The sequence below is a fragment of the Oncorhynchus tshawytscha genome, linkage group LG12 (assembly GCF_018296145.1).
Source record: "Oncorhynchus tshawytscha isolate Ot180627B linkage group LG12, Otsh_v2.0, whole genome shotgun sequence".
Classification (NCBI taxonomy): Eukaryota; Metazoa; Chordata; class Actinopteri; order Salmoniformes; family Salmonidae; genus Oncorhynchus; species Oncorhynchus tshawytscha.
The window spans coordinates 62,653,012-62,677,486 of record NC_056440.1 but is presented as its reverse complement, the minus strand read 5'-3'; the positions used below and the strand labels follow the sequence as shown (position 1 = coordinate 62,677,486).

Here is a 24,475-nt window from a genome sequence, read left to right as displayed (position 1 = left end):
ACATCCAACCAACTTGACACAACTGTGGGAAACATTGGAGTCAACATAGGACAGGATCCCTGCCAGAATCACATGCAGTTTTCCCACTGCCAGTCAGTCACATTCTCAGGTAAAGTACAGTTCACATGCACATTCCCAAGAGGTTACAGAGAACAAAATCATGGATCAAAAGGCATTCAGTGGCAAACAGAAACAATTGTTTAATTACTTGCATCAATGACCACTTATGAATGATTTATTCTTCAGTATGAAATGATAAATGAATTACCCAAGATCAGTGATATCAACAGCTTTTAATAATCCCCAGATCAGTAACACGGAATTTGAGAGAAAGCTTAGCTCGGAAAAGACTGACTCCACAGTTTCCCCATTAGCATCTAAATTGCACAGTTGTAACAATTAACTACCCAAAATATCTTAATTATGATGATTTTGAAAAACCAAACATCAGCAGCGTACATTCAATATGCCGACCTTCTATATGGAAATCACCAACTTTTAAAACACACAACTGATTTTATGCTTATTATTCAAAAGGAAGAACAGTTAAAATAAACAGTTCAAATATGTACATCTATGCCTACTGTAGTCCATTCATAATAGCAGGACAGATGTGCATTTAGTCTTCCACAGGATTCCTAATTCTAAACTGGTTTAAGTATTGCCCGTAGCTTCAAGACGTTCTTCAGGTTGATTAATAAAAATCACATGCATTAATAGCAACAGCATAATTGTAAGACAGAATGAGCACTTTGGAGACTTATGTCTGTGACAGAAATAAGGTGAACAAATAGGTTTAAGAAGCCATGAGAAGTCCTTGGCATAAGCGCTGCGTTGGTTGGCGCAGCTGTGTTCGAAGTGTGGGCGTCCATACAAGAGTCCAACAATATGAGAGAATGTGCCAAAGAAACCGTCCTGTCAAATTCATTGACAGTTTGGAGCAATAGTTCAGGTTCTCTTTATCAAGCAACAGCTGTCCCAAATCAAAGGGAAACATATTCCCTTTTAGGTAAAAGACAAGTCAAATTAAAAGTTGATCATTTCAAGCAATATGCCATGCCTGCAAGTCTAGGTGACCAGGTCAGCAACAGAGTCATCCAAGACAGCGAGGTTCTGGCCCAAACGGTCTCTCCCAGACCACTTCAGTCTATTCTTGCAGCTGACAGTTCATTTAAATTAGTAAACAAAACAAAAGTATCCATAATCTGTCATGAAAACAAAAACAAAATGTACACTGTATAGCACTCTTGTACATTATATCATTATAATCGCTAAGGAATTCTAATACCAAATAACTTATAAAACAAATATAGTTGCAATTCAACAGCTGCACAGAATGATATCATGAACTGTTTTATAGATTCAAAGATACATGGATTTAGGTCAAACTGATTCATGGAATAATCTGTAATCGTGTCTTCGGAATAGTCCATCGCCATAAGAGATGCACCTAAAACGACTTCATGATTTCAACCAGTCCTAAGAATGACATCTGTAGCACCATTGAAACAATGCGAAGGAATAAACGCTTTTGTTTGAATGTTCTATCCCAGATCCTAGAGCAAGTGGACAAGGTTTACAGAATGTCGATGGCTTGACGTCTCTTCCCATAGTCCACTGCCCGGTCTCCCTGCATGTCTCGATCTTCATCATCTGAAAGGAGATTGACGACAGAACAAAATCAGGGAGTAGTCATCTCGCTCATCCCTAAATTACATTTGCTAGATGGGATTTCCTTTTTAAATCTAAAAGATTATCATTAGGAATGGTCCATGGAAGAACAACATACTGTACATATTAGTCTGGTCCCATATTGGCCATAGAATTCCTAACACTACTTTGTTATGGCATTTTCAATAGCAGGGACAACAATAGCTGTTATAAATGTCAAGATCAAGTGGTTAAGTGACTAAGGAATAAGGACCTACATGGAAATCTGTTCCATTAAAAGGGTAACACACAAAACTTCACAACTTAACCTGTCATGGAGAAATGAATGACAGCCGTACAATAATGATAACACAAGAACGCACATGCATTTAAAACTTCCAAGTACTACCCAAACACAGCATCTATCAATCTACTGCAGGTGTACAGAGATGACCAGTGGGCACAAACAGGTGGTGGAGCACAGATAGTGGAGAAGCGCACGGCTGGATGAGGCATGCAGACATTGGAGTCACAAAGAACCATAAGTCACTGAGGGGGAGAAGTGCCCCCCACCACATGTAGAGGTAGGGCTTTATTGTGGTATACAATGATGGGAGGCTTGCCCTCCAGCCTAAATGACCCACTGAACAGTCCTCAGGCTTAGACCCTGAGGGGCAGTTGGTTATGGATGTTCCTGAGACAGGAATGGTGGGTAACTCAGGGTGCTGTGAGCTCTGGCCGAGCTGGTGGTACTCAGTCTAATGCAGGGACAGCAGGAGTGGAGGAGGGAGAAAATGGTGATACAGCTGGACTTGAAGACCCCTGGCCTGGCTCACCTTGGACGTCTTCCTCCCCACCATCACCATCCTCTTCCTCATTGTAGGCCAGCTCGGCCTGCTTGTCCGCCTCGTACTCACCCACGTTCCCATCGTCCCCATTGTAGTCCGCCAGCTTAGAGCCGTGCTGCGGATCTACAGGGGACTCGTTCTCATCAAAGAAACGGCCTGTAGAGGCAGAGAAGGGCCCCATCAGGAAGGGAGGGAAGCAAAGAGATTGTGACAGAGTCACAAGAGAAAGGTTGGAGAGAGTATGATGAAACTAAGAAACGGAGGGGATCAGATGGACTGAAGGAGGTAGTGATGGGTTGGACTGTAAAAGGTATGGGAGGGAGGCATAGTGTATATGTTTAAGGGGATTTTGGGGGGGACAAAAGTCATTGGCAATGAAGTGATGTGTAAAGAAACTTGGGAGGAAAACATGACGAGTGTGTGTATGTGTGGTGCAGAGTGTGTGAAGATGAAGCAAGGAGAGGGGTAGCTGGCAGGGCAGCTGGTTGGGGTATTGTTTGGAGAGTAGGCAGCGAAGGGAGGGAGGGAGCAGAGCTGAAGCCAGGCAGGCAGCAGGAAGGAACACCCTGAGACCCTTGAAGTCAGGCGGCCTCTCCCACTGTGTGCACTCTGACATCTGGCCATCTCTTTCAGTCTGTGGCGACAGCACCTCTAATATGTATGACTTTATGAGCAGTGTTGAAGGTTTGTTAAAACCCTGATAGCTAGGGAAGGCAATCACTTATAGTAGACCCAACGCAGCCTTGAGAAAGAAAACTCTAGATAGGGCTCGGACTGTAGAGTGCGTTCAAAAATAGCTTACGTATTTGTAAAGGTTATGCTGTAACCTTGACACATCTGCAAGTGAGAAGCTCTTCTTACTGGGACGCTGCAGCTAAAGGTCAGAGGAAAGACACAACCACAGTCTCCATGTGTCACATCTCCTGTGTACTGAGAGGTACTCAGTCTCCCCCTCCCATCCCCACCAGCCTTTGGAGGCACTCACTCTGTCTGTGACGCAGGGGCTCAGCAGGCTTGGGGTCTCTGGCATGCAGAGGTTCTATAGGGTTGGGCACCTGGGCGGGGTTAGGAGGCAGAGGCAGTCCTGCCCCTTTCCTCTGTACACCATCTGCTTTCATCACATTGGCAGGAGCTTAAAGGAGACATCGAAACAGAGGTAGCATCAATAATGACTTATTCCCCTGTTAGAAATATTTCACCTGAAATTTGGTCATCCCTTTTGGGCTTTTTATTTCTAATGTACAATAGGAGAGAGGTTTAGGGTGCACTCTCCTGTAGTATGGAACGTGCTCCTTCACAAAGAGCTAGCCTACAGTCTGAAGGAGCATGTTTCAATCTCCGGGAGAAAAGGATGAATCACCTTTAAAAAGACAGTTTGCCAAACAGAGAGCAGCCAACGATACGTTTCCCTCCATTTTCTACACAAACAATCCATGAAAGAAAATCTGAACTGAAAACAGGAAGCCAGCATGGCTCACGTTTTATAGCAGCTAGTGTGGAGTTGGCGAGGCCAAGAGCAGCGGGGCCTCTGCTGTACAGCCATTAAGAGCCCAGTCAGAGCAGTATTTCTCCCGTCGCATCCGGTGTGAACTTAAATATATATTTATTCCCTCTCTCTCCCTAACCTCCCCTACCTGGCCTGATGACTCCTTGCTGTCCCCAGTCCACCTGGTCATGCTGCTGCTCCAGATTCAACTGTTCTGCCTGCGGCTATGGAACCCTGACCTGTTCACCGGACGTGCTACCTTGTCCCGGACCTGCTGTTTTAGACCCTCTCTCTACCACACCTGCTGTCTCTAACTCTGAATGATCGACTATGAAAAGCCAACTGACATTTACTCTTGAGGTGCTGACCTATTGCACCCTCTACAACCACTGTGATTATTATTATTATTATATGACCCTGCTGGTCATCTATGAACATTTGAACATCTTGGCCATGTTCTGTTATAATCTCCACCCGGCACAGCCAGAAGAGGACTGGCCACCCCTCATAGCCTGGTTCCTCTCTAGGTTTCTTCCTAGGTTTTGGCCTTTCTAGGGAGTTTTTCCTAGCCACCGTGCTTCTACACCTGCATTGCTTGCTGTTTGGGGTTTTAGGCTGGGTTTCTGTACAGCACTTTGTGACATCGGCTGACGTAAAAAGGGCTTTATAAATACATTTGATTGAGTACCCAGGCCAGGTCTCAAACTCAATGACAGATACACAATAACAAGTCACCACTAAAGCATTACTGCTCTAAGTAAGTGGCTTTGTCCCTGGGCAGCAAAACTAATCAAGTGAACTGAAAATGCAAATATGGAGTGTGTGGACTGAGTTGACATACCTCTAAGCGGTCTGTGCTGCTCTCCGAACTCATCTGCCTGGATGGCTGCCTTGTTGTCCTCATCAAAGAGGATGGGTCTGTCTGCCACCGCCTGGGGGGGCTGCTGCTGGAGGGCCCCCGCTCGTCCCTCATTCCCCAACCCTAGGACCTTGTCCTGCACAGGCAGGTCCAGAGAGAGGTCTCGACCAGCCCCCTCACCTGCCCCTGCTCCCATACCGGCCCCCACCTCTCTTAACCCAGTATCAGGTATCTCTATGTGGTTCTGGGTGATGGCTGGCTTTTTCAGGGCTGGAGAGAATGAGAGGGGAGGACAGTTCCAGTTGAAATTTGACACCAATCTTACTGACAGAATCGTTATCAAAAGTAGAATAACCAGAGAGAATAAATACTGACCAAATTGCACATCATCTATTTTTCCCACTTCACTGTCCTCAATACCAGGCATGCCAGCATCACTGCCAGGCTTGCCCAAACCTTCTATCCCAGGAGGGAGAGAGAGAAGAATGGATGGGGTGGAGGGAGAGAGGGTGGGTTAGCTCTGAAACTTTACAGAGGCAGAACGTGGCAATATGAGCTGGTTGTAATGTTACCTTTGAGGTCAGTGTCTCGGTGTGTGGCCACAGTTGGGTGCTCTCCTGCGGTCTCCACCTCAGTCCCTCCTTCTGCAGCTCCGACCTTCCTGCTATCCAGCACACTCTGCAGATGGCGGGCGGGACAGAGAAAAAGACAGAGGGGAGAGATGAATATAATCACCTTTACTATTGCTGGGTAAGTTAAAAAAAAGTCACAATGACTAAGTGCAGAGCTGCTGACATCCCCAGCAAAGGATAATCCACGGAGTGTATGATCTATGAACACCAGCAGGGGGTGGTAGACAATTTACATTACAGGGAAAGGAAAGGCAGGGACACCATGACTAGGTGCTCTGACAGAGCCTCGCCTTTCTCAGCTTCACCGCCTCCTCTTCCAGGGTCTTTTTAGCTTCTTCATACTCGTCCATTAGTTGTGTGATTTGACGCCCACACTGCAAGCTATCATACACACAAACAAAAAAATTCAGAGAGAAAAGCAACGAAGCTCGTGTCAGAATTCACACCAATGGCTATATTGGTGCGATAGTCATCATAACCTGAACTTTGCTGTGACTTTGAGAGCCTAGAGCAAAAACACGAAAGATGTGTTGAGTTCATTCTCTGTACCTCTCATACTCCAGCTTCCTCTCCAGGTTGGTGCTGTTCTTCTTCACCTCCCTCAGCTGGATCTCCTGCCTCATAAACTCCTGTTTCAGCTCCTTCAGCTGCTCTACACCCACCCAAATAACACATTATAACCTTAGGGTTCATATTCTATGAACGAATACATTTTCAACCATGTAGTGATATTAGGCTACAGCGTTAGTGTTCAACAATCGTTCAATAAAGAAACTAGGATTGACAACATTGCAAATCTGTATGCATTAGAGTTCACTTGGCACACGAGGGACTTGAGATAAGATGTTTTAACAGCATTAAGCAAACTGCTGTTACTGCTCCAGGCTCCATCTATGGTAATACAAGCCCATACTGCTTTCTGCTAGCCTAGCCACAAGACTCCAACAGAAATGTGCCCTCTGCTGGCCAGTGTCTGCTCTTACCTTTCAGCCTCACAATCTCTGACATCTGTGCTGTGACATCACCCTGCACCTTCATCTGGAAAGGAGAGAAAAGAACATCAGTCTGAGGAAAGGTCACCAGAACCCTTTATGTTCATTGTTACGTTCCCCAGTTTCTGTGTTGTTGTGGGTTTGCGGGCATTTCAGGAAATGGCTTCCTGGATTCCTGAAGCAGCTGACTGGTTGACCCCATCGCTGATTGGAGCTCTGACCCCCCCCTTTCTTCAGGGGATACAGCTGTCTCGTCAATTACCAACTCCTTCTCCAGCTTGATAAAAACCAGTGTTCCTTTGTCAGAGAAAATAGCTTTTTTTATGTCCTGTGTTGGTTGTTGTGGCGGGCAGTAAAAGTTTTGTTTATTATTTTGTAGCCGCTCCTTCAGGAGGTATGTGTATGCCAATAGGGCGTCGAAATTTCACTTAAAGTATTCTTTCATTTGTTCCCAGGGGGGGGAAGGCATCTTGGGAGTGTTTAGGCGAGAGGCCTGCGGGCATACATAACCCGTCGTATTTAATCTGTCAAGGCACACTAGGTAAGACCTGGGCGGACCACCCCTTGTATTTTGGTTAGTGCGCCAGGTGGTGCTTAAGGTTAGGTGGGAAGGCAGGTAAGGTAGGAGAGGGGACTAACTTACTTTGGTTCCGTCCAACCCCTTTTCCCCACATTACCGTGTTAAGGAATAATACATTCCCTGTATATGGTATTTCTCTCTGCCTCTGTCGTTCTTCCCCGCACTTACGATCACATACAATTTTCACTACACGGGGAGTTGATGTAGCAGTGTGCTGCATTCCCTCCTCCAAGAAGCGTACGTAACACTCCTAAGGCCAAATACAACCGGTTGAACAGGACATCTAAAGCATTACATGGCTGAACTAGCCTAACTGGAAAGAAATCCTTTTTATACTATGTTCCGATGCAATAGTATTTCAAATGTCAGCTCGGCAACAGTAGAGATATCTAGCTGCATAAAGGTTCTGTGGAGTGAAAAGTCTGCTTGCAAAAGACTCCCATCTCATTCATTGCGTCTGACCAGCCGAGTGACTGGAGGACCATCTGCAGCCAGATATCGAGTCAGATTAGATGGATGAGAGATCCTAGGGGACAGCCAGGCTGAGGCAGTCAGAAGAGACCACAGCCTTCATAATGAAGCCTGATAGAGACCTAAGCTGAACGCATCTATGGCTCACTGTAAAAGGAATATTTAAGATGTATAAATATGCTAAACATTCTCTTTCTGTAATAGACTATTTGCATTGCACCCCCTCCCTTCTTTTACACTGCTGCTACTATCTATGCATAGTAACTACCTACATGTACATATTACCTCGACTAACCGGTGCCCCCGCACATCGACTCTGTTCCGGTACCCCCCCCGTATATAGTCTCGCTATTGTTATTTTACTGCTTCTCTTTAACTACTTGTATTTCTTATTTGTATTTTTTAAGCTGCATTGTTGGTTAGGTGCTGGTAAGGAAGCATTTCACTGTTGTGTTCAGTGCATGTGACTAACACAATTTGATTTGAAATGGTTTCTAGTGTTTCGTGACACTTGGGTTGATGCCCTAAACTGGATGCTGTATGTTATGGATCAAAGTCATATCTGTTGATAGCGATTGCTGCCAGACTGGAGGACACTGATTACGATTGTATTCTGTAGCAGCTGACCAAGTCCATGCCTTTTGTTTTGACTTCCTAATAGCTTCTCGGGTTTACAGAACAATTGGGTCCTGTTTAGGATAAGGGCTGTCTCAGAGAAGGCCCGTTAGACATTTTCTCTGCTTCTGTGTTCGAGGTGTCTCCCTGTTGCAACTTGTAATAAACTGGATTGATTTTCGATTGACTTTCTCGGACTGCTCTTTTGTGCATCGGGAAATTCATAATACACCCCCAGACCGCTTAGAGTGAAACCACCTTAGTCAGAACAATGCGCTATTGGCCCATTACACATTATGACACACTGACTGGCTAAGGGGTTATTCAATTTATTTTCGTACATGTACAAAAAGACAATTCAATCTTAAGGGTTTTTGTTGCCTCAACCAGAGGAGAGCGGCTGTGGCTTTGAGGTAGATTTAGGGAACAGCGGGAGGGGTGCAGGCGTTTGATCTCAGGAGACTGAGAGGAGGTGGTGAATGTGAAATGCAGCTGGGAGAGAAACAGGAAGGAAGGCCATCCCTGGGGCACTATTTGTGCATGCTTAGAGGGACAGAGGACATGAAGTGTCTACATGTCTGGCATCTGTATCCATATGCCCACGTTTGACAAATATTAGCCTACGTGACCACACACACCTGAGCTGTATACAGTTCTTTGTATTGAACATAATAGAACACTGTGAAAAGAGACGAGGGTGTGGCAACATTATGCTACACCAAATAAGAGTAGGTATGCTCAACATAAATAAAAAGCATGCTGTATCTGGATTTATTATAAAGGCATTGTGAGCTTAATTTATGCATACATCCTGTGTTCAGTTTCATGTCTAATTTTGCAATGGTTGTTTCAAAAGGAGACGAAATCCTAATTTGTCCAGTTTGCTTTCCTTTGTCCCGTCTCTCCCCTCCCCCTACCTTGACCACAATAAAAGACGGCTCAGCTCCCAGTGTTGCCCAGTGACCTGAAGAGGGAGCCATCATCGCAGCGCTCCTCATTGACAGTACTTGTCACAGAGGGGGCTGCTGCACATGCACAGCCTAATACTTGTTATCCTCCACCATGCAAAGTAAATGCATTCACTATATAGAACAATAATACTTGTTAGATGTGCCACATCACATTTGCAATAACCATCTTTTTGAATACACCAACGTATATCTAATTGAAAGCTGTCCAAAAATCCAGCACAGGCCATATAGGTCCAGTCAGGTCCGTGGCTGAGAGGCCACAGACGAAGTGAGAATTTGTCAAACGAGAGAGAGAGCGAGAGTTCTGTCCTCCTGAGCCCGACTGATACAGACAGGCCCCTCTCTGCCCTCCACCCAATTATGCCATCTCTTATCTGGGGTCTGACTAAGTCTCTACAGCCCAGCCAAACATAACCACTCAGAATGAGCAAAACTGTCACCAGTGTAAGGACAGGAGATCCCAGCTGCTAGAAACACTGGCAAAGGACCATCAAACCTAGGAGCTTCATACACCTACTGTATTCTACACCCTCAATGCATGAAATGAACATCAAATGACAAAAACATCAAACCCAGCCCGGAGAAACCAAATCGATTTGAGCATGGTGCAGACACTAAGGGGATGCCTGGCTGGGATTACCCTTCCCAGGTAGCAAGTAACCACGTGTGCAATCCAATACTAGTCTCTCCCAAAGCAGATTCTCTCTGATAGCTCCATTGACCCAGTCACTAAACATTTTATAGCGGTGTGGCATAGTGGCTGAAGGAACTGTTATTTATAGGCTAAGGAGGGAATAGTATCCAGTCAGGCACCCCTATATGACTGTCCCAGAAACAAACTCCTCCACCACAAATGAGATTCACGTCCCCATCAGTTGTCACTAGCCATCAATCAAATCACAGGGGTGGATTCTCCAGGGAGATCCAAGAGCTTGAATCAAATCCACACAGAGAGGGAGGGAGGGAGGGAGGGAAAGAGGGGCTCAGAACTTTAATGAGGCAGAATGCACAGAAGAGGAGTGTCAGTAATTACAGCATCAATGTCAGCCATTGTGGAGATAAAAGCTTCATGCTGTCACCTTCCTTGAAGAGAAAGACACTGAGTGGTTTCACAGTCTCTCCACCAAATCTGCTGTGTGGAAAATAACAGTACTCTTTCTAGGCACCCACAAAGCACACTGCAGATGTGGAGACCTAAACATTAAAGCAAAACAAAGACATTTATATTGTGTTGCTTCTCTATCCTTCAGCAGTACGAACATGAGAGGAGTATTGGCCTAACTAGGCTATGCTAATACAGCTTGATTACTACCACCACCACCGTAACTCAAATCCCATTCCTGATATGGTGTGTGACTGACAGTTGCTAACACACTGTCCTAGTAGTAGAGTTGACAGAGGGGTGGAACACCTGCACAGGAGGAACAGAGAAGTACAGTATGCTGGTTAGGGTTGGGCGATATTACGACAGCATCATCGATCGACGACGACATCATGATATGACAGACAGTTTAGCCTAGATAGTTTATTAGTCACATGCACATCGCAGATGTAACCGCAGGGTAAAGTGAAATTCTTATGCTCTGAGCTATGAATGAGACAATGTCTCCCTATTTCATTAAAATGTTAGTGTCTTCAGAAAGTATTCACACCACTTGACTTTTTCCACATTTTGTTGTGTTATAGCCTGATTTTTAAATGGATTATATTTCGATTTTGTGTCACTGGCCTACACACAATATCAGTGGTTTTATGTTTACTTTTTTTTATTCATTAAAAATGAAAAGCTGAAATGTCTTGAGTCAACAGTTCAATCCCTTTGTTATGGCAAGCCTAAATAAATTCAGGAGTAAAAAACAAGTCACATAACTGGCATGGACACTTGTGTGGAATAATATTGTTTAATAAGATTTTGAAATAACTACCTTATGTCTGTACCCCACACATACAAATAATTGTAAGGTCCCTCAACCGAGTAGTGCATTTCAAACAAGGGCACCCATTGGTAGATGGGTGAAAATATCCCTTTGAGCATGGTGAAGTGATTAATTACACTTTGGATGGTGCATCAATACACCCAGTCACTACAAAGACACAGGCGTCCTTCCTAACTCAGTTGCCGAAGAGGAAGGAAACCGCTCAGAGATTTCACCATGAGGCCAATGGTGACTTTAAAACAGTTCGAGTTTAATGGCCGTGATAGGAGAAACTGAAGATGGATCAACAACATTGTAGTTACTCCACAATACTAACCTAAATGACAGATTGAAAAGGAGGAAGACTGTACAGAATACAAATATTCCAGAACAGTAAGGCACTAAAGTAAAATTGCATAAAAATGTGCCAATTTATTTTTACTTTATGTAAGGAATGCAAAGTGTTATGTTTGGGGCAAATCCAACATCACTGAGTGCCACTTCATATTTTCAAGCATGGTGGTGGCTGCATCATGTTATGGGTATGTTTGTCATCGCCAATGACTAGGGAGTTTAAGGATCAAAAGAAACTGAATAAACTTAAAAATGGCAGTCTAGCAATGATCAACAACCAACTTGACAGAGCTTGAAGAATAAATTGTGCAAATATACTACGATCCAGGTGTGCAAAGCTCTAAGAGACGTACCCAGAAAGACTCACAGTTGTAATCACTGCCAAAGGTGATCCTAACATGTACGACTCAGGGGGTTGAATACTTATCAAGTCAAGTTAAGTATTCATTAATGTTAGAATTTTTATTCCACTTTGACTGAGTATTTGTGTAGATCGTAAACAAACAAAAAAAGACAATTAAATCAATTTTAATCCCACTTTATAACAAAATGTGGAAAAAGTCAAGGGGAGTGAATACTTTCTGAAAACATTGTATGGGCAAAGCACCCCATTGTGGCATCATGACTTCACATTTACTGTAAATAATGTCATTTTTCACACAAATCAGCTACTTTGACCACTTTACCAATACATTTGACAAAATGTTATAGTGTATGACAGCTTTGTCTACTTCTCTGCTACTCAAATCTGTAACAGAAATATATTGGAGAGATTAAACAATACAGCTGTTAGTATCTGCATCAGCAACTTTTTGTGTGTGTGTGTAAATATATAAAAATATTTTTTTAAATAAACAAAATGTGGCTGAGACAACTTTTCCTAACAAGTTAGACAATGTTAGAGGATATGACATCTTGGTGGAACAAAAATATATTGTACATATATGTACATACATGTACTTTTTGTATCGTTTTTTTAAACTGCGGTTTTGACCTCTTTCCGAACTGACAAAAAGTTAGAGGGTATGAAATCTTCCTCCACTTCTCTGCTATTCAAATCTGGAAATAAGAACAGAAATTAGAGGTCGACCGACTATGATTTTTCAACGCAGAGACAGATTATTGAAGGACCAAAAAAAGCTGATACCGATTAATAGGCCGATACATATCTATGTGTAATAATGACAATAACAATCATACTGAATGAACCCTTATTTTAACGTAATATAATACATAAAATCTATTTAGTCTCAAATATATAATGAAAAATGTTTAAATAATGCAAAAACAGTGGAGAATTAAGTAAAAGTGCAATATGTGCCATGTAAAAAAAGCTAACGTTTAAGTTCCTTGCTCAGAACATATGAAAGCTGGTGGTTCAATATTCCCAGTTAAGAAGTTTTAGTTATTATAGGAATTATTATGAAGCATCAACTATTTCTCTCTCTATACCATTTGTGTTTCATATACCTTTGACTATTGGATGTTCTTATAAGCACTTTATTGCCAGCCTAATCTCAGGAGTTGATAGGCGTGAAGTCAGAAACAGCCCTGTGCTTCAAGCATTGCTAAGAGCTGCTCGCAAACGCAGTAAAGTGCTGTTTGAATGAATGCTTACGAGCCTGCTGCTGCCTACCACCTCATAGAGGTGGTAGGCATCATAGACTTAATTATAATAAACACAGAAATACAAGCCTTTGGTCATTAATATGGTCAAATCTGGAAACTATCATTTCGAAAACAAAACGTTTATTCTTTCAGTGAAATACGGAACCATTCCATATTGACAAACGGGTGGCATCCATCAGTCTAAATATTCCTGTTACATTGCACAACCTTCAATGTTATGTCATAATTATGTACAATTCTGGCAAATTAATTACAATCTTCGTTAGGAAGAAACACAGTTAGCAACGAGCCAGCCGGCCCAAACTGTTGCATATACCCTGACTCTGCTTGCACTGAACGCAAGAGAAGTGACAATTTTCCCAGTTAATATTGCCTGCTAACATGCATTTATTTTAAGTAAATATGCAGGTTTAAAAAATATATACTTCTGTGTACTGATTTTAAGAAAGGTTGATGTTTATGGTTATTTACATGTGCAACGACTGTGCTTTTTTGCAAATGTGCTTTTGTTAAACCACCCTCCTGTTTAGCAAAGTTGAAGTAGGCTGTGATTCAATGATAAATTAACAGGCGCCGCATTGATTATATGCAACGCAGGACAAGCTAGTTAACCTAGAAATATCATCAACCGTGTGTAGTTAACTAGTGATTAAGTGAAGATTAACCTTATCTTATAGAAAAATCAATGCTAGCTAGCAACTTTTCTCAATATGCATGCTACCGTGCGCCACAGTCAAGTTTTTATTTATTTATTTATTTTTTAATTTCACCTTTATTTAACCAGGTAGGCAAGTTGAGAACAAGTTCTCATTTACAATTGCGACCTGGCCAAGATAAAGCAAAGCAGTTCGACACATACAACACAGTTACACATGGAGAAAAACAAACATACAGTCAATAATACAGTATAAACAAGTCTATATGATGAGAGCAAATGAGGTGAGATGGGAGGTAAAGGCAAAAAAAGGCCATGGTGGCAAAGTAAATACAATATAGCAAGTAAAACACTGGAATGGTAGATTTGCAGTGGAAGAATGTGCAAAGTAGAAATAAAAATAATGGGGTGCAAAGGAGCAAAATTAATGAATTAATTAAATACAGCAGGGAAAGAGGTAGTTGTTTGGGCTAAATTATAGGTGGGCTATGTACAGGTGCAGTAATCTGTGAGCTGCTCTGACAGTTGGTGCTTAAAGCTAGTGAGGGAGATAAGTGTTTCCAGTTTCAGAGATTTTTGTAGTTTGTTCCAGTCATTGGCAGCAGAGCACTGGAAGGAGAGGTGGCCAAAGAAAGAATTGGTTTTGGGGGTGACCAGAGAGATATACCTGTTGGAGCGTGTGCTACAGGTGGAAGATGCTATGGTGACCAGCGAGCTGAGATAAGGGGGGACTTTACCTAGCAGGGTCTTATAGATGACATGGAGCCAGTGGGTTTGGCGACGAGTATGAAGCGAGGGCCAGTCAACGAGAGCGTACAGGTCGCAATAGTGGGTAGTATATGGGGCTTTGGTGACAAAATGGATTGCACTGTGATAGACTGCATCCAATTTGTTGAGTAGGGTATTGGAGGCTATTTTGTAAATGACATCGCAAAGTGGAGGATTGGTAGGATGGTCAGTTTTACAAGGGTATGTTTGGCAGCATGAGTAACTTTGGATTGGAGATGTTTGATATGGGTCTGGAAGGAGAGTTTACAGTCTAACCAGACACCTAAGTATTTGTAGATGTCCACATATTCTAAGTCAGAACCGTCCAGAGTAGTGATGTTGGACGGGCGGGCAGGTGCAGGCAGCGATCGGTTGAAGAGCATGCATTTAGTTTTACTTGTATTTAAGAGCAATTGGAGGCCACAGAAGGAGAGTTGTATGGCATTGAAGTTTGCCTGGAGGGTTGTTAACACAGTGTCCAAAGAATGGTGTCGTCTGCGTAGAGGTGGATCAGAGACTCACCAGCAGCAAGAGCGACATCATTGATGTATACAGAGAAGAGAGACGGTCCAAGAATTGAACCCTGTGGCACCCCATAGAGACTGCCAGAGGTCCGGACAGCAGACCCTCCGATTTGACACACTGAACTCTATCAGAGAAGTAGTTGGTGAACCAGGCGAAGCAATCATTTGAGAAACCAAGGCTGTCGAGTCTGCCGATGAGGATGTGGTGATTGACAGAGTCGAAAGCCTTGGCCAGAGCAATGAATACAGCTGCACAGTAATGTTTCTTATCGATGGCGGTTAAGATATCGTTTAAGACCTTGAGCGTGGCTGAGGTGCACCCATGACCAGCTCTGAAACCAGTTTGCATAGCAGAGAAGGTATGGTGAGATTCGAAATGGTCGGTAATCTGTTTGTTGACTTGGCTTTCGAAGACCTTAGAAAGGCATGGTAGGATAGATATAGGTCTGTAGCAGTTTGGGTCAAGAGTGTGTCCCCCCTTTGAAGAGGGGCATGACCGCAGCTGCTTTCCAATCTTTGGGAATCTCAGACGACACGAAAGAGAGGTTGAACAGGCTAGTAATAGGGGTGGCAACAATTTCGGCAGATAATTTTAGAAAGAAAGGGTCCAGATTGTCTAGCCCGGCTGATTTGTAGGGGTCCAGATTTTGCAGCTCTTTCAGAACATCAGCTGAAAGGATTTGGGAGAAGGAGAAATGGGAAAGGCTTGGGCGAGTTGCTGTGGGGGGTGCAGTGCTGTTGACCGGGGTAGGAGTAGCCAGGTGGAAAGCATGGCCAGCCGTAGAAAAATGCTTATTGAAATTCTTAATTATGGTGGATTTATCAGTGGTGACAGTTTTTCCTATCTTCAGTGCAGTGGGCAGCTGGGAGGAGGTGTTCTTATTCTCCATGGACTTTACAGTGTCCCAGAACTTTGAGTTAGTGTTGCAGGAAGCAAATTTCTGCTTGAAAAAGCTAGCCTTGCCTTTAAGTGCCTGTGTATAATGGTTTCTAGCTTCCCTGAACAGCTGCATATCACAGGGGCTGTTCGATGCTAATGCAGAACGCCATAGGATGTTTTTGTGTTGGTTAAGGGCAGTCAGGTCTGGGGAGAACCAAGGGCTATATCTGTTCCTGGTTCTAAATTTCTTGAATGGGGCATGTTTATTTAAGATGGTGAGGAAGGCATTTAACAAAAATAACCAGGCACCCTCTACAGACGGGATGAGGTCAATGTCCTTCCAGGATACCCCGGCCAGGTCGATTAGAAAGGCCTGCTCGCTGAAGTGTTTCAGGGAGTGTTTGATAGTGATGAGTGGAGGTCGTTTGACCGCTGACCCATTACGGATGCAGGCAATGAGGCAGTGATCGCTGAGATCTTGGTTGAAGACAGCAGAGGTGTATTTAGAGGGCAAGTTGGTTAGGATGATATCTATGAGGGTGCCCGTGTTTAAGGCTTTGGGGAGGTACCTGGTAGGTTAATTGATCATTTGTGTGAGATTGAGGGCATCAAGCTTAGATTGTAGGATGGCTGGGGTATTAAGCATGTTCCAGTTTAGGTCGCCTAGCAGCACGAGCTCTGAAGATAGATGGGGGGCAATCAGTTCACATATGGTGTCCAGAGCACAGCTGGGGGCAGAGGGTGGTCTATAGCAGGCTGCAACGGTGAGAGACTTGTTTTTAGAGATGTGGATTTTTAAAAGTAGAAGTTCAAATTGTTTGGGTACAGACCTGGATAGTAGGACAGAACTCTGCAGGCTCTCTTTGCAGTAGATTGCAACACCGGTGGTCTTCCTAAGCCAGGATTCAGACACAGCTAGAACATCCGGGTTGGCAGAGTGTGCTAAAGCAGTGAATAGAACAAACTTAGGGAGGAGGCTTCTAATGTTAACATGCATGAAACCAAGGCTATTACGGTTACAGAAGTCATCAAAAGAGAGCGCCTGGGGAATAGGAGTGGAGCTAGCACTGCAGGGCCTGGATTCACCTCTACATCGCCAGAGGAGGAGTAGGATAAGGGTACGGCTAAAAGCAATAAGAATTGGTCGTCTGGAACAGAGAGTAAAAGGAGGTTTCTGGGGGCGATAAAATAGCTTCAAGGTATAATGTACAGACAAAGGTATGGTAGGATGTGAATACAGTGGAGGTAAACCTAGGTATTGAGTGATGAAGAGAGAGATATTGTCTCTAGAAACATCATTGAAAGGAGGATGTCATCACATGTGTGGGTGGTGGAACTAATAGGTTGGATAAGGTATAGTGAGCAGGACTAGAGGTTCTACAGTGAAATAAGCCAATAAACACTAACCAGAACAGCAATGGACTAGGCATATTGACATTAAGGAGAGGCATGCTTAGTCAAGTGATCAAAAGGGTCCAGTGAGTAGAGAGGTTGGTTGGGGTCACGGCGATTGATCCGGATAGGTGATTGTAGCCCAGGAGTGATTGATGGAACTCTTCAGCTGGCTAGCTCCGGAATAATTTATGTTTGCTCTGGAATCGTAGAAAGCCGATAGTCACACGGATAGCAGCTAGCTGCGAGATCCAGGTATGAATGTCCAGAGTCAGTGGTTGAAATCCAGGGACATGGAGAGAAAAATAGGTCCTGTATGTTCCGTTCCGAGCCGCGCCGTACAAAACTGCCGATAGATTTTCGAGCTAAAGGATAGCTGATGACCACAAACCGTGGTTAGCTGAATACTAACGATTAGCCTGTAAAGAAGCTAACTGGCTTCTGATTAGCTTCTATGGAGGATTACAGATTTGAGGTAAATAATACTTTTTTTTTTATAAATATAAATTGGTGAGGCGGGTTGCAGGAGAGTGTTTTGAAGATGAGTTTATGGAAAATAAAAAAATATAAAAAAAGGTATGTGAAAAAAGTTACATATATACATATATATATATACATATATACATATATACACATATATACATATATATACATATATACACATATATATACATATATACATATATATATATATACATATATACATATATACATATATATACATATATACATATATATACATAACATATATATACATATACATATATACATATATACATATATACACATATATACATATACATATATACATACATACATACATATACATACATATATATATACATATATACATATATACACATATATATATACATATATACATATATACATATATACATATATACATATATATATATATATATATATAGGACACGACAAGACGAGGACAAAAGACGTCTGAACTGCTATGCCATCTTGGATCTATACAATAGTGCATTCTCTCAGGATGTTCTCTTAAGTACGTTCTTTTCAGGACACGTGTGGAGAACGCATAAAACATTACATTTGAGAAGCACACGCTGCACCTCCACATCCACTGAACCTTCTTCCAGCCAAGACAATGGCAACAATAGAAACTAAACAAGATACATACGCAAAGCAAACCTTTTACGTATCAGCTAGTTATATGTGAATCTTAATAAATCTAGCCAGCTAGTTCAACAGGCAACATGACTTAAAACTATGTTATGCAAGGTAGATGTAAAATCTTTGTAGGTAGCTAGCTAGCTAACAATTCTTGGTCGCTATCTGGCTAGCTAACAGTAGTAGCTAGCCAGTTAGCCCCATTGCAAGCCCATAGTAAGTCAATCTACACATACTACAGTGGGTATTGTAGGCAGGTAATCATACCAAAATTAAACACAGCATGTACACTGCTCAAAAAAATAAAGGGAACACTAAAACACATCCTAGATCTGAATGAATGAAATAGTCTTATTAAATACTTTTTTCTTTACATAGTTGAATGTGCTGACAACAAAATCATCAATGGTAATCAAATGTATCAACCCATGGAGGTCTGGATTTGGAGTCACACTCAAAATTAAAGTGGAAAACCAAACTACAGGCTGATCCAACTTTGATGTAATGTCCTTAAAACAAGTCAAAATGAGGCTCAGTAGTGTGTGTGGCCCCCACGTGCCTGTATGACCTCCCTACAACGCCTGGGCATGCTCATGATGAGGTGGCGGATGGTCTCCTGAGGGATCTCCTCTCAGACCTGGACTAAAGCATCCGCCAACTCCTGGACAGTCTGTGGTGCAACGTGACGTTGGTGGATGGAGCGAGACATGATGTCCCAGATGTGCTCAATTGGATTCAGGTCTGGGGAACGGGCGGTCCATAGCATCAAGGCCTTCCACTTGCAGGAACTGCTGACACACTCCAGCCACATGAGGTCTAGCATTGTCTTACATTAGGAGGAACCCAGGGCCAACCGCACCAGCATATGGTCTCACAAGGGGTCTGAGGATCTCATCTCGGTACCTAATGGCAGACAGGCTACCTCTGGCGAGCACACGGAGGGCTGTGCGGCCCCCCAAAGGAATGCCACCCCACACCATGACTGACCCACCGCCAAACCGGTCATGCTGGAGGATGTTGCAGGCAGCAGAACGTTCTCCACGGTGTCTCCAGACTCTGTCACGTCTGTCACATGTGCTCAGTGTGAACCTGCTTTCATCTGTGAAGAGCACAGGGAGCCAGGGGCAAATATGCCAATCTTGGTGTTTTCTGGCAAATGCCAAACGTCCTGCACGGTGTTGGGCTGTAAGCACAACTCCCACCTGTGGACGTCGGGCCCTCATAGAGTCTGTTTCTGGCCGTTTGAGCAGACACATGCACATTTGTGGCCTGCTGGAGGTCATTTTGCAAGGCTCTGGCAGTGCTCCTCCTGCTCCTCCTTGCATCAAGGCCGAGGTAGCAGTCCTGCTGCTGGGTTGTTGGCCTCCTCCACGTCTCCTGATGTACTGGCCTGTCTCCTTGTAGCGCCTCCATGCTCTGGACACTACGCTGTCAGACACAGCAAACCACCTTGCCTCAGCTTGCATTGATGTGCCATCCTGGATGAGCTGCACTACCTGAGACACTTGTGTGGGTTGTAGCACCGCCAGCATTCCAAAGTGACCAAAACATCAGCCAGAAAGCATAGGAACTGAGAAGTGGTCTGTGGTTACCACCTGCAGAACCACTCCTTTGTTGGGGGTGTCTTGCTAATTGCCTATAATTTCCACCTATTGTCTATTCCATTTGCACAACAGCATGTCAAATTTATTGTCAATCAGTGTTGCTTCCTAAGTGGACAGTATGATTTCACAGAAGTGTGATTGACTTGGAGTTACATTGTGTTGTTTAAGTGTTCCCTTTATTTTTTTGAGCAGTGTATTTATTAACATATCAAGATAAATATATTAAAATAGTCAGGCAACATATAAGATGTGAATAAGCAACATTTCATTCTGAAGTCAGAGTGCATTTTCTCTCGCTTCAGCACAAATAACGACCGCCATTAATTTCAAGAAATGTTGCATAATTGTTTTACGTGGTTGCGTCACATTTGTGCATTCTTTCCGTTGAAGCTTGCGTCGATGCATGCTTAAAAGTATGTACAAATGGAATATGCATTCGAAAAGTGCTCCGTTTCACATACATTGATTTGGACTCATACTCTGACCCTCCCGTGCTCGGAGCATGGAGGTATGCATTTTGAGAAACACCCAATGAGCAAATGTGACTTTTGACAAATCAGCTACCTTGACCACTTTTCCCAACAACGCAACATAGATCAAAAGTAAAAGGGTATGACACCCTGGTCTACTTCACCGATATTCAAATCTGAAAGCAAAACAGCAATAACGACAACCAATCACAAAATAAGCCAGTAGTGTAGAGAACCATTGTACCATCTAAACTGCTGTGAAATACATTTTCCATAACCAAAAATATTGTATTTTCAGCTGGTGTACAAAACCGAAAGTAAAAGATGCAAAATAACTTAACTTCGGAATGGGAACCATAGCAATAGTGCACATAGAACCGATCTACCACTTCTTAAACTTGTTTTAATGACAAATCTATAACTCATTTCTATGTGAATTTGGTCAGGGTCACTCAAAAAGTTACATATTGCAGCTTTACATTTATTTTAAACTTCAACAATGCCTCCTTGTTTTTTTGTACTCTATTATTACAGTTTGCATATACACTGTGGTATTGTAGTAAGACAGCAGGAAAAAAGTGCAGTAGGCAAGTCAGTATAGTTATTTGTGATGAAATATGGGATCTAACTGCCTCACAATCCAAAGTAATAAGGTTGATAGTTTAGTCTATCAAAGCAAGACCAATTATTTTACAAAATGTAACTTTGAATATATATTTAACTGCTTTGGCTTAAGTAAAACATTTAAAACTTCTTCCACAAAAATACTTGTAAAGAGTTAAAGCAAGTCCCACCAATTTATCTAGTTAATTTTTATATTATTTTATGAGGGAAATAAAGCAATTATTAATCAATTCTGAAGACTGTAGACTGCTTCTATCCAGCCCATGATCTAGGCCTATAACCTAGCACACTATGGTAAGACAGCCCGTTCCTCATCAGACAGTCACTGCTGCTCCATCATGTGTTCGCCACACAGACAGACACAAACAAACCTGCTCTGCCCTTCCACCAGAAAGGAATATTAGAAAAGATTTGCCATTGCCTGCACTTAGCCTTTGTCCAGGCTTTTAACATTACATTTCATCATGATTCATCCAGTTGCATTCAATTTCACGACAGAGCCCAACTGTCGTATAAAAAAATAATAATATGGGGGAGGGCGCAAGAGAGGCATGTTTAATGGGTACACAATCACAATTGGACTAAGGATGACACTGACCAAACCCTAAAACTGGTAACATCAGAAAATTAGATCCTGATACGGGACAAAGAGTAGATAACGCTGGGGAAAATCTAGGATTGGCCTTACACTACAACATCCCTCATGTTGAACAGAGGATTTGCACTATTGGACACCATTAAACATTCAGGAAATGAGCTGTAATTAAAATATACAATCCGGTTTGGGCATGGCTAGCCCACACAATCCGAAGAGCAAACATCCGTGTGGGTACGGCAGAATGCTAATGAAAGGTAGGCCCTCCCCCGCAGCTGTTCCACACCTCCTATGCAATCTGGTGAGGCACGTAAGCATACATTGAGGCTGTTGGGACAGGGGGGGGGCTGACGGTAAGTAAGGGTAAAAAGAGGCTGGTCCCCAGCACTGGGCACACAGATGGGCCCTTGCAGAGGGGACCCAGCTGGGACTCATAACCCCCATGTCTGCAGGGAGGGAGACTACCTCATGTAAAATGACTAATATAAGTGCACAAATACACACCAATAAACAATGTGCAAACTGCAATGCCAGGTTAGCAGACACTTTTGTGATGGGGGAAAAATGAGTTAAGCTGTTACATGATATGGCTTTTGAAATCACCTTTGAGATTCAAAGATTGATGGGTATCACAGCTGAAGTAGATAAACTAAAATACTGTTTATGAATTTAACCTACATTTAAAATTACATCAAGACTCATTCCATGAACTAGGAAGTCAATAAAAAAAGGCGTCACTTAGGTACACGTCAACCCACTTTCAACTGCTCAGTCTTTAACCATGTTGTTAGGTGTCACTAGGTTGACATCATTGGTTTTGCCCTCCACTGTAATACAACAATAGGATGCAGGTGCAAGGCTGCTTTCCACCTGTCAAACCTATGCACAGTTAGTTAATAAGCCTGAGATCTGCAGGAACTATGAATCATAGGTACTACGATGGATGAAGTGATCTAGTATCGAGTCCTACCCACCTTTTCATCCGTACACTTTTTGACGAGAGCTTCGCGAGCTTGCAGCTTGCCCTCCAGCATGCTGTTATCTCCGTCCTTCTGATCGATATGTTTCCTGTGCGTGTCTACCTGCACCATCAGCTCCGAGTTGCGCTTCTCCAGTCGACTGCGCGCCGCGTCGGTCCGCTTCACCTGTGTCTGCACCTCCGCCAACTCGTCCAATAGGTGCCCTTGCTTGTTGGACACAGTCCAGTAGTTGAAAGACAGTATGGCAATGATCACCATCAGCGCGATCAGGATGAAGGAAGGGAGACGGCCTCCTCGTCGGTTTGCGCCAAAGCCAACCATTTCAGAATGTATTCGATAATTGATCTAGAAAACTAAAAAAGCCGATGCTTCCCCTGGTTAACAAATTGGGTAGGTGACATGCCGTTCAATTACGGCAAAAATACAGCCACTGAGAAAGTCTATAAAGAAAGCATTTTTAGCAAACCCCAAACGAGTTTCTTGCATTAAGTTAGCTTCGGGGAATAGTTATTCACGCGTCTTCCCTCTTCCGCACAGTTGTCGCCTGTCTTGTTTGCATTCATCCAACGACGCTGTCAGTGGATGAAATGCATCTGCAGCGACGTGGCCTAAATGCAACAGCAAACGTGGACAAACACTAGCCAAGCATGCAAGTGACAAATTATTTAGCTATTATCTGAGCGATTCTGGTGGGCCTTGAATCGTTTCAAGATAGATAGAAAGTGTATTTATCCACCAAATCGTAAACCTACAGTAGTTAGCTAACGCGTTAGCAACCTGACTGCGCTAACACAGATGAACCAAACTGGTTTGGCTAGTTGCTTGCACTGAAAGTGCTAGTCAGACACACTACAAAGCAACTATCGACATCCTAATGATACATCTTGATTATGGATCTTAATTATGTATATATAAAATACTGTATTCAAACGTTAATCTAGCGATATCCAATGCAATTCAACGTAGTTGCTACGCGTTAACTGCTAATCCTAGGCGCTACTACGCCAGATAACGTATTGGTACCCTATATATAGGCTTTCTTTGTCGCTAGCTACTAGACCCATTGAAATAAGGTTACACGTGGTAAACGCTTATTTTACCGACAGATAACCATTTCCATTATTAGCTGGTTAGTTTGCTGTCAGATTCCCAATCCGATCAGTTTTGTTTTACCCCTGTCCCCTAAAGATAGTCCCCAGTCTTGAGCCCGTCTTGTCTGTTGATATGGTTACTTTAGCTACTTCCACCTTGACTTGGCTGGCATATCCTCTGTTGGTGCCTCTTGACTCGTGGATGCGAAACGCAAGCGACGTTGCATACAGTGATTAGCTATGTCGTTATAAAGGTTAGACAGTTAACGTTACATTGACAACTGCCTAACTAATGTAGACACACAATAAAGGCTAGTTCGTCAAACCACCAATTTCAGATTTCTGAAGTGTAGCCAAGGCATGCAAGGTGCGTGGTTAGGTTAAAGTGACAGTACAATTATCCAATCATGACATACATCTTGCAATAAAGAACACATTCTATTGGGTAGTTCTTGTACGTTTGGAAGCACATTGGATGAGAGAAAAATGACATGGACGGGGTTTTACAGATCATGAAGGGGTGTTGGATTCTGATTTCTAACGCGCTGAAGTTCCGTGTTCGTAGGCAATGCAGAACACAGTGGACAGAAATATGATATGATTCAGGATCATCAAGTTAAATGTATCAAAACTGCTGGTGTCTGACTCTGGTGGAAACGTGTGTGTGTGAGAAGGGTCGGTTTTCCAGGCATAAGCGAAATAAGTGGTCACTTAAGGGGCCCCAACCAATATATATATATATATAT

General features: G+C 43.0%; 1 protein-coding gene across 7 annotated transcripts; it reads right to left on the bottom strand.

Moving 5' to 3' along the window:
* Window positions 1-175: 175 nt before the first annotated feature.
* On the bottom strand, window positions 176-24,103 carry LOC112263631 (protein GOLM2). 7 transcript variants are annotated; one of them, XM_024440097.2, is made up of 10 exons: window positions 22,633-24,103; window positions 6,459-6,513; window positions 6,025-6,127; window positions 5,766-5,856; window positions 5,416-5,521; window positions 5,219-5,302; window positions 4,826-5,113; window positions 3,484-3,630; window positions 3,326-3,372; window positions 176-1,653 (listed from the first exon to the last, which is right to left on the bottom strand). In XM_024440097.2, the coding sequence occupies exons 1-9, from the start codon at window positions 22,957-22,959 to the stop codon at window positions 3,356-3,358; spliced, it is 1,218 nt and encodes a 405-aa protein (XP_024295865.1). In that variant the 5' UTR covers window positions 22,960-24,103; the 3' UTR covers window positions 176-1,653; window positions 3,326-3,355. The 7 variants fall into 7 exon arrangements, with proteins under 7 accessions (XP_024295865.1, XP_024295860.1, XP_024295862.1 ...); XM_024440092.2 differs by lacking the exon at window positions 3,326-3,372 and adding an exon at window positions 2,487-2,654; XM_024440094.2 differs by lacking the exon at window positions 3,326-3,372 and adding an exon at window positions 2,568-2,654.
* Between the last annotated feature and the right edge of the window lie 372 nt (window positions 24,104-24,475).

What these genes read in the sequence shown, in the direction of transcription:
- LOC112263631 (XM_024440092.2), bottom strand. Translation starts at nt 22,959, where the DNA reads ATGGTTGGCTTTGGCGCAAACCGACGAGGAGGCCGTCTCCCTTCCTTC. An exon ending in AAAAGTGTACGGATGAAAAG is followed by an intron (nt 6,514 to 22,632) that starts GTGGGTAGGACT and finishes TCTCCTTTCCAG; the next exon opens with ATGAAGGTGCAGGGTGATGT. An exon ending in GCAGCACAGACCGCTTAGAG is followed by an intron (nt 3,631 to 4,825) that starts GTATGTCAACTC and finishes GTCTCCTTTAAG; the next exon opens with CTCCTGCCAATGTGATGAAA.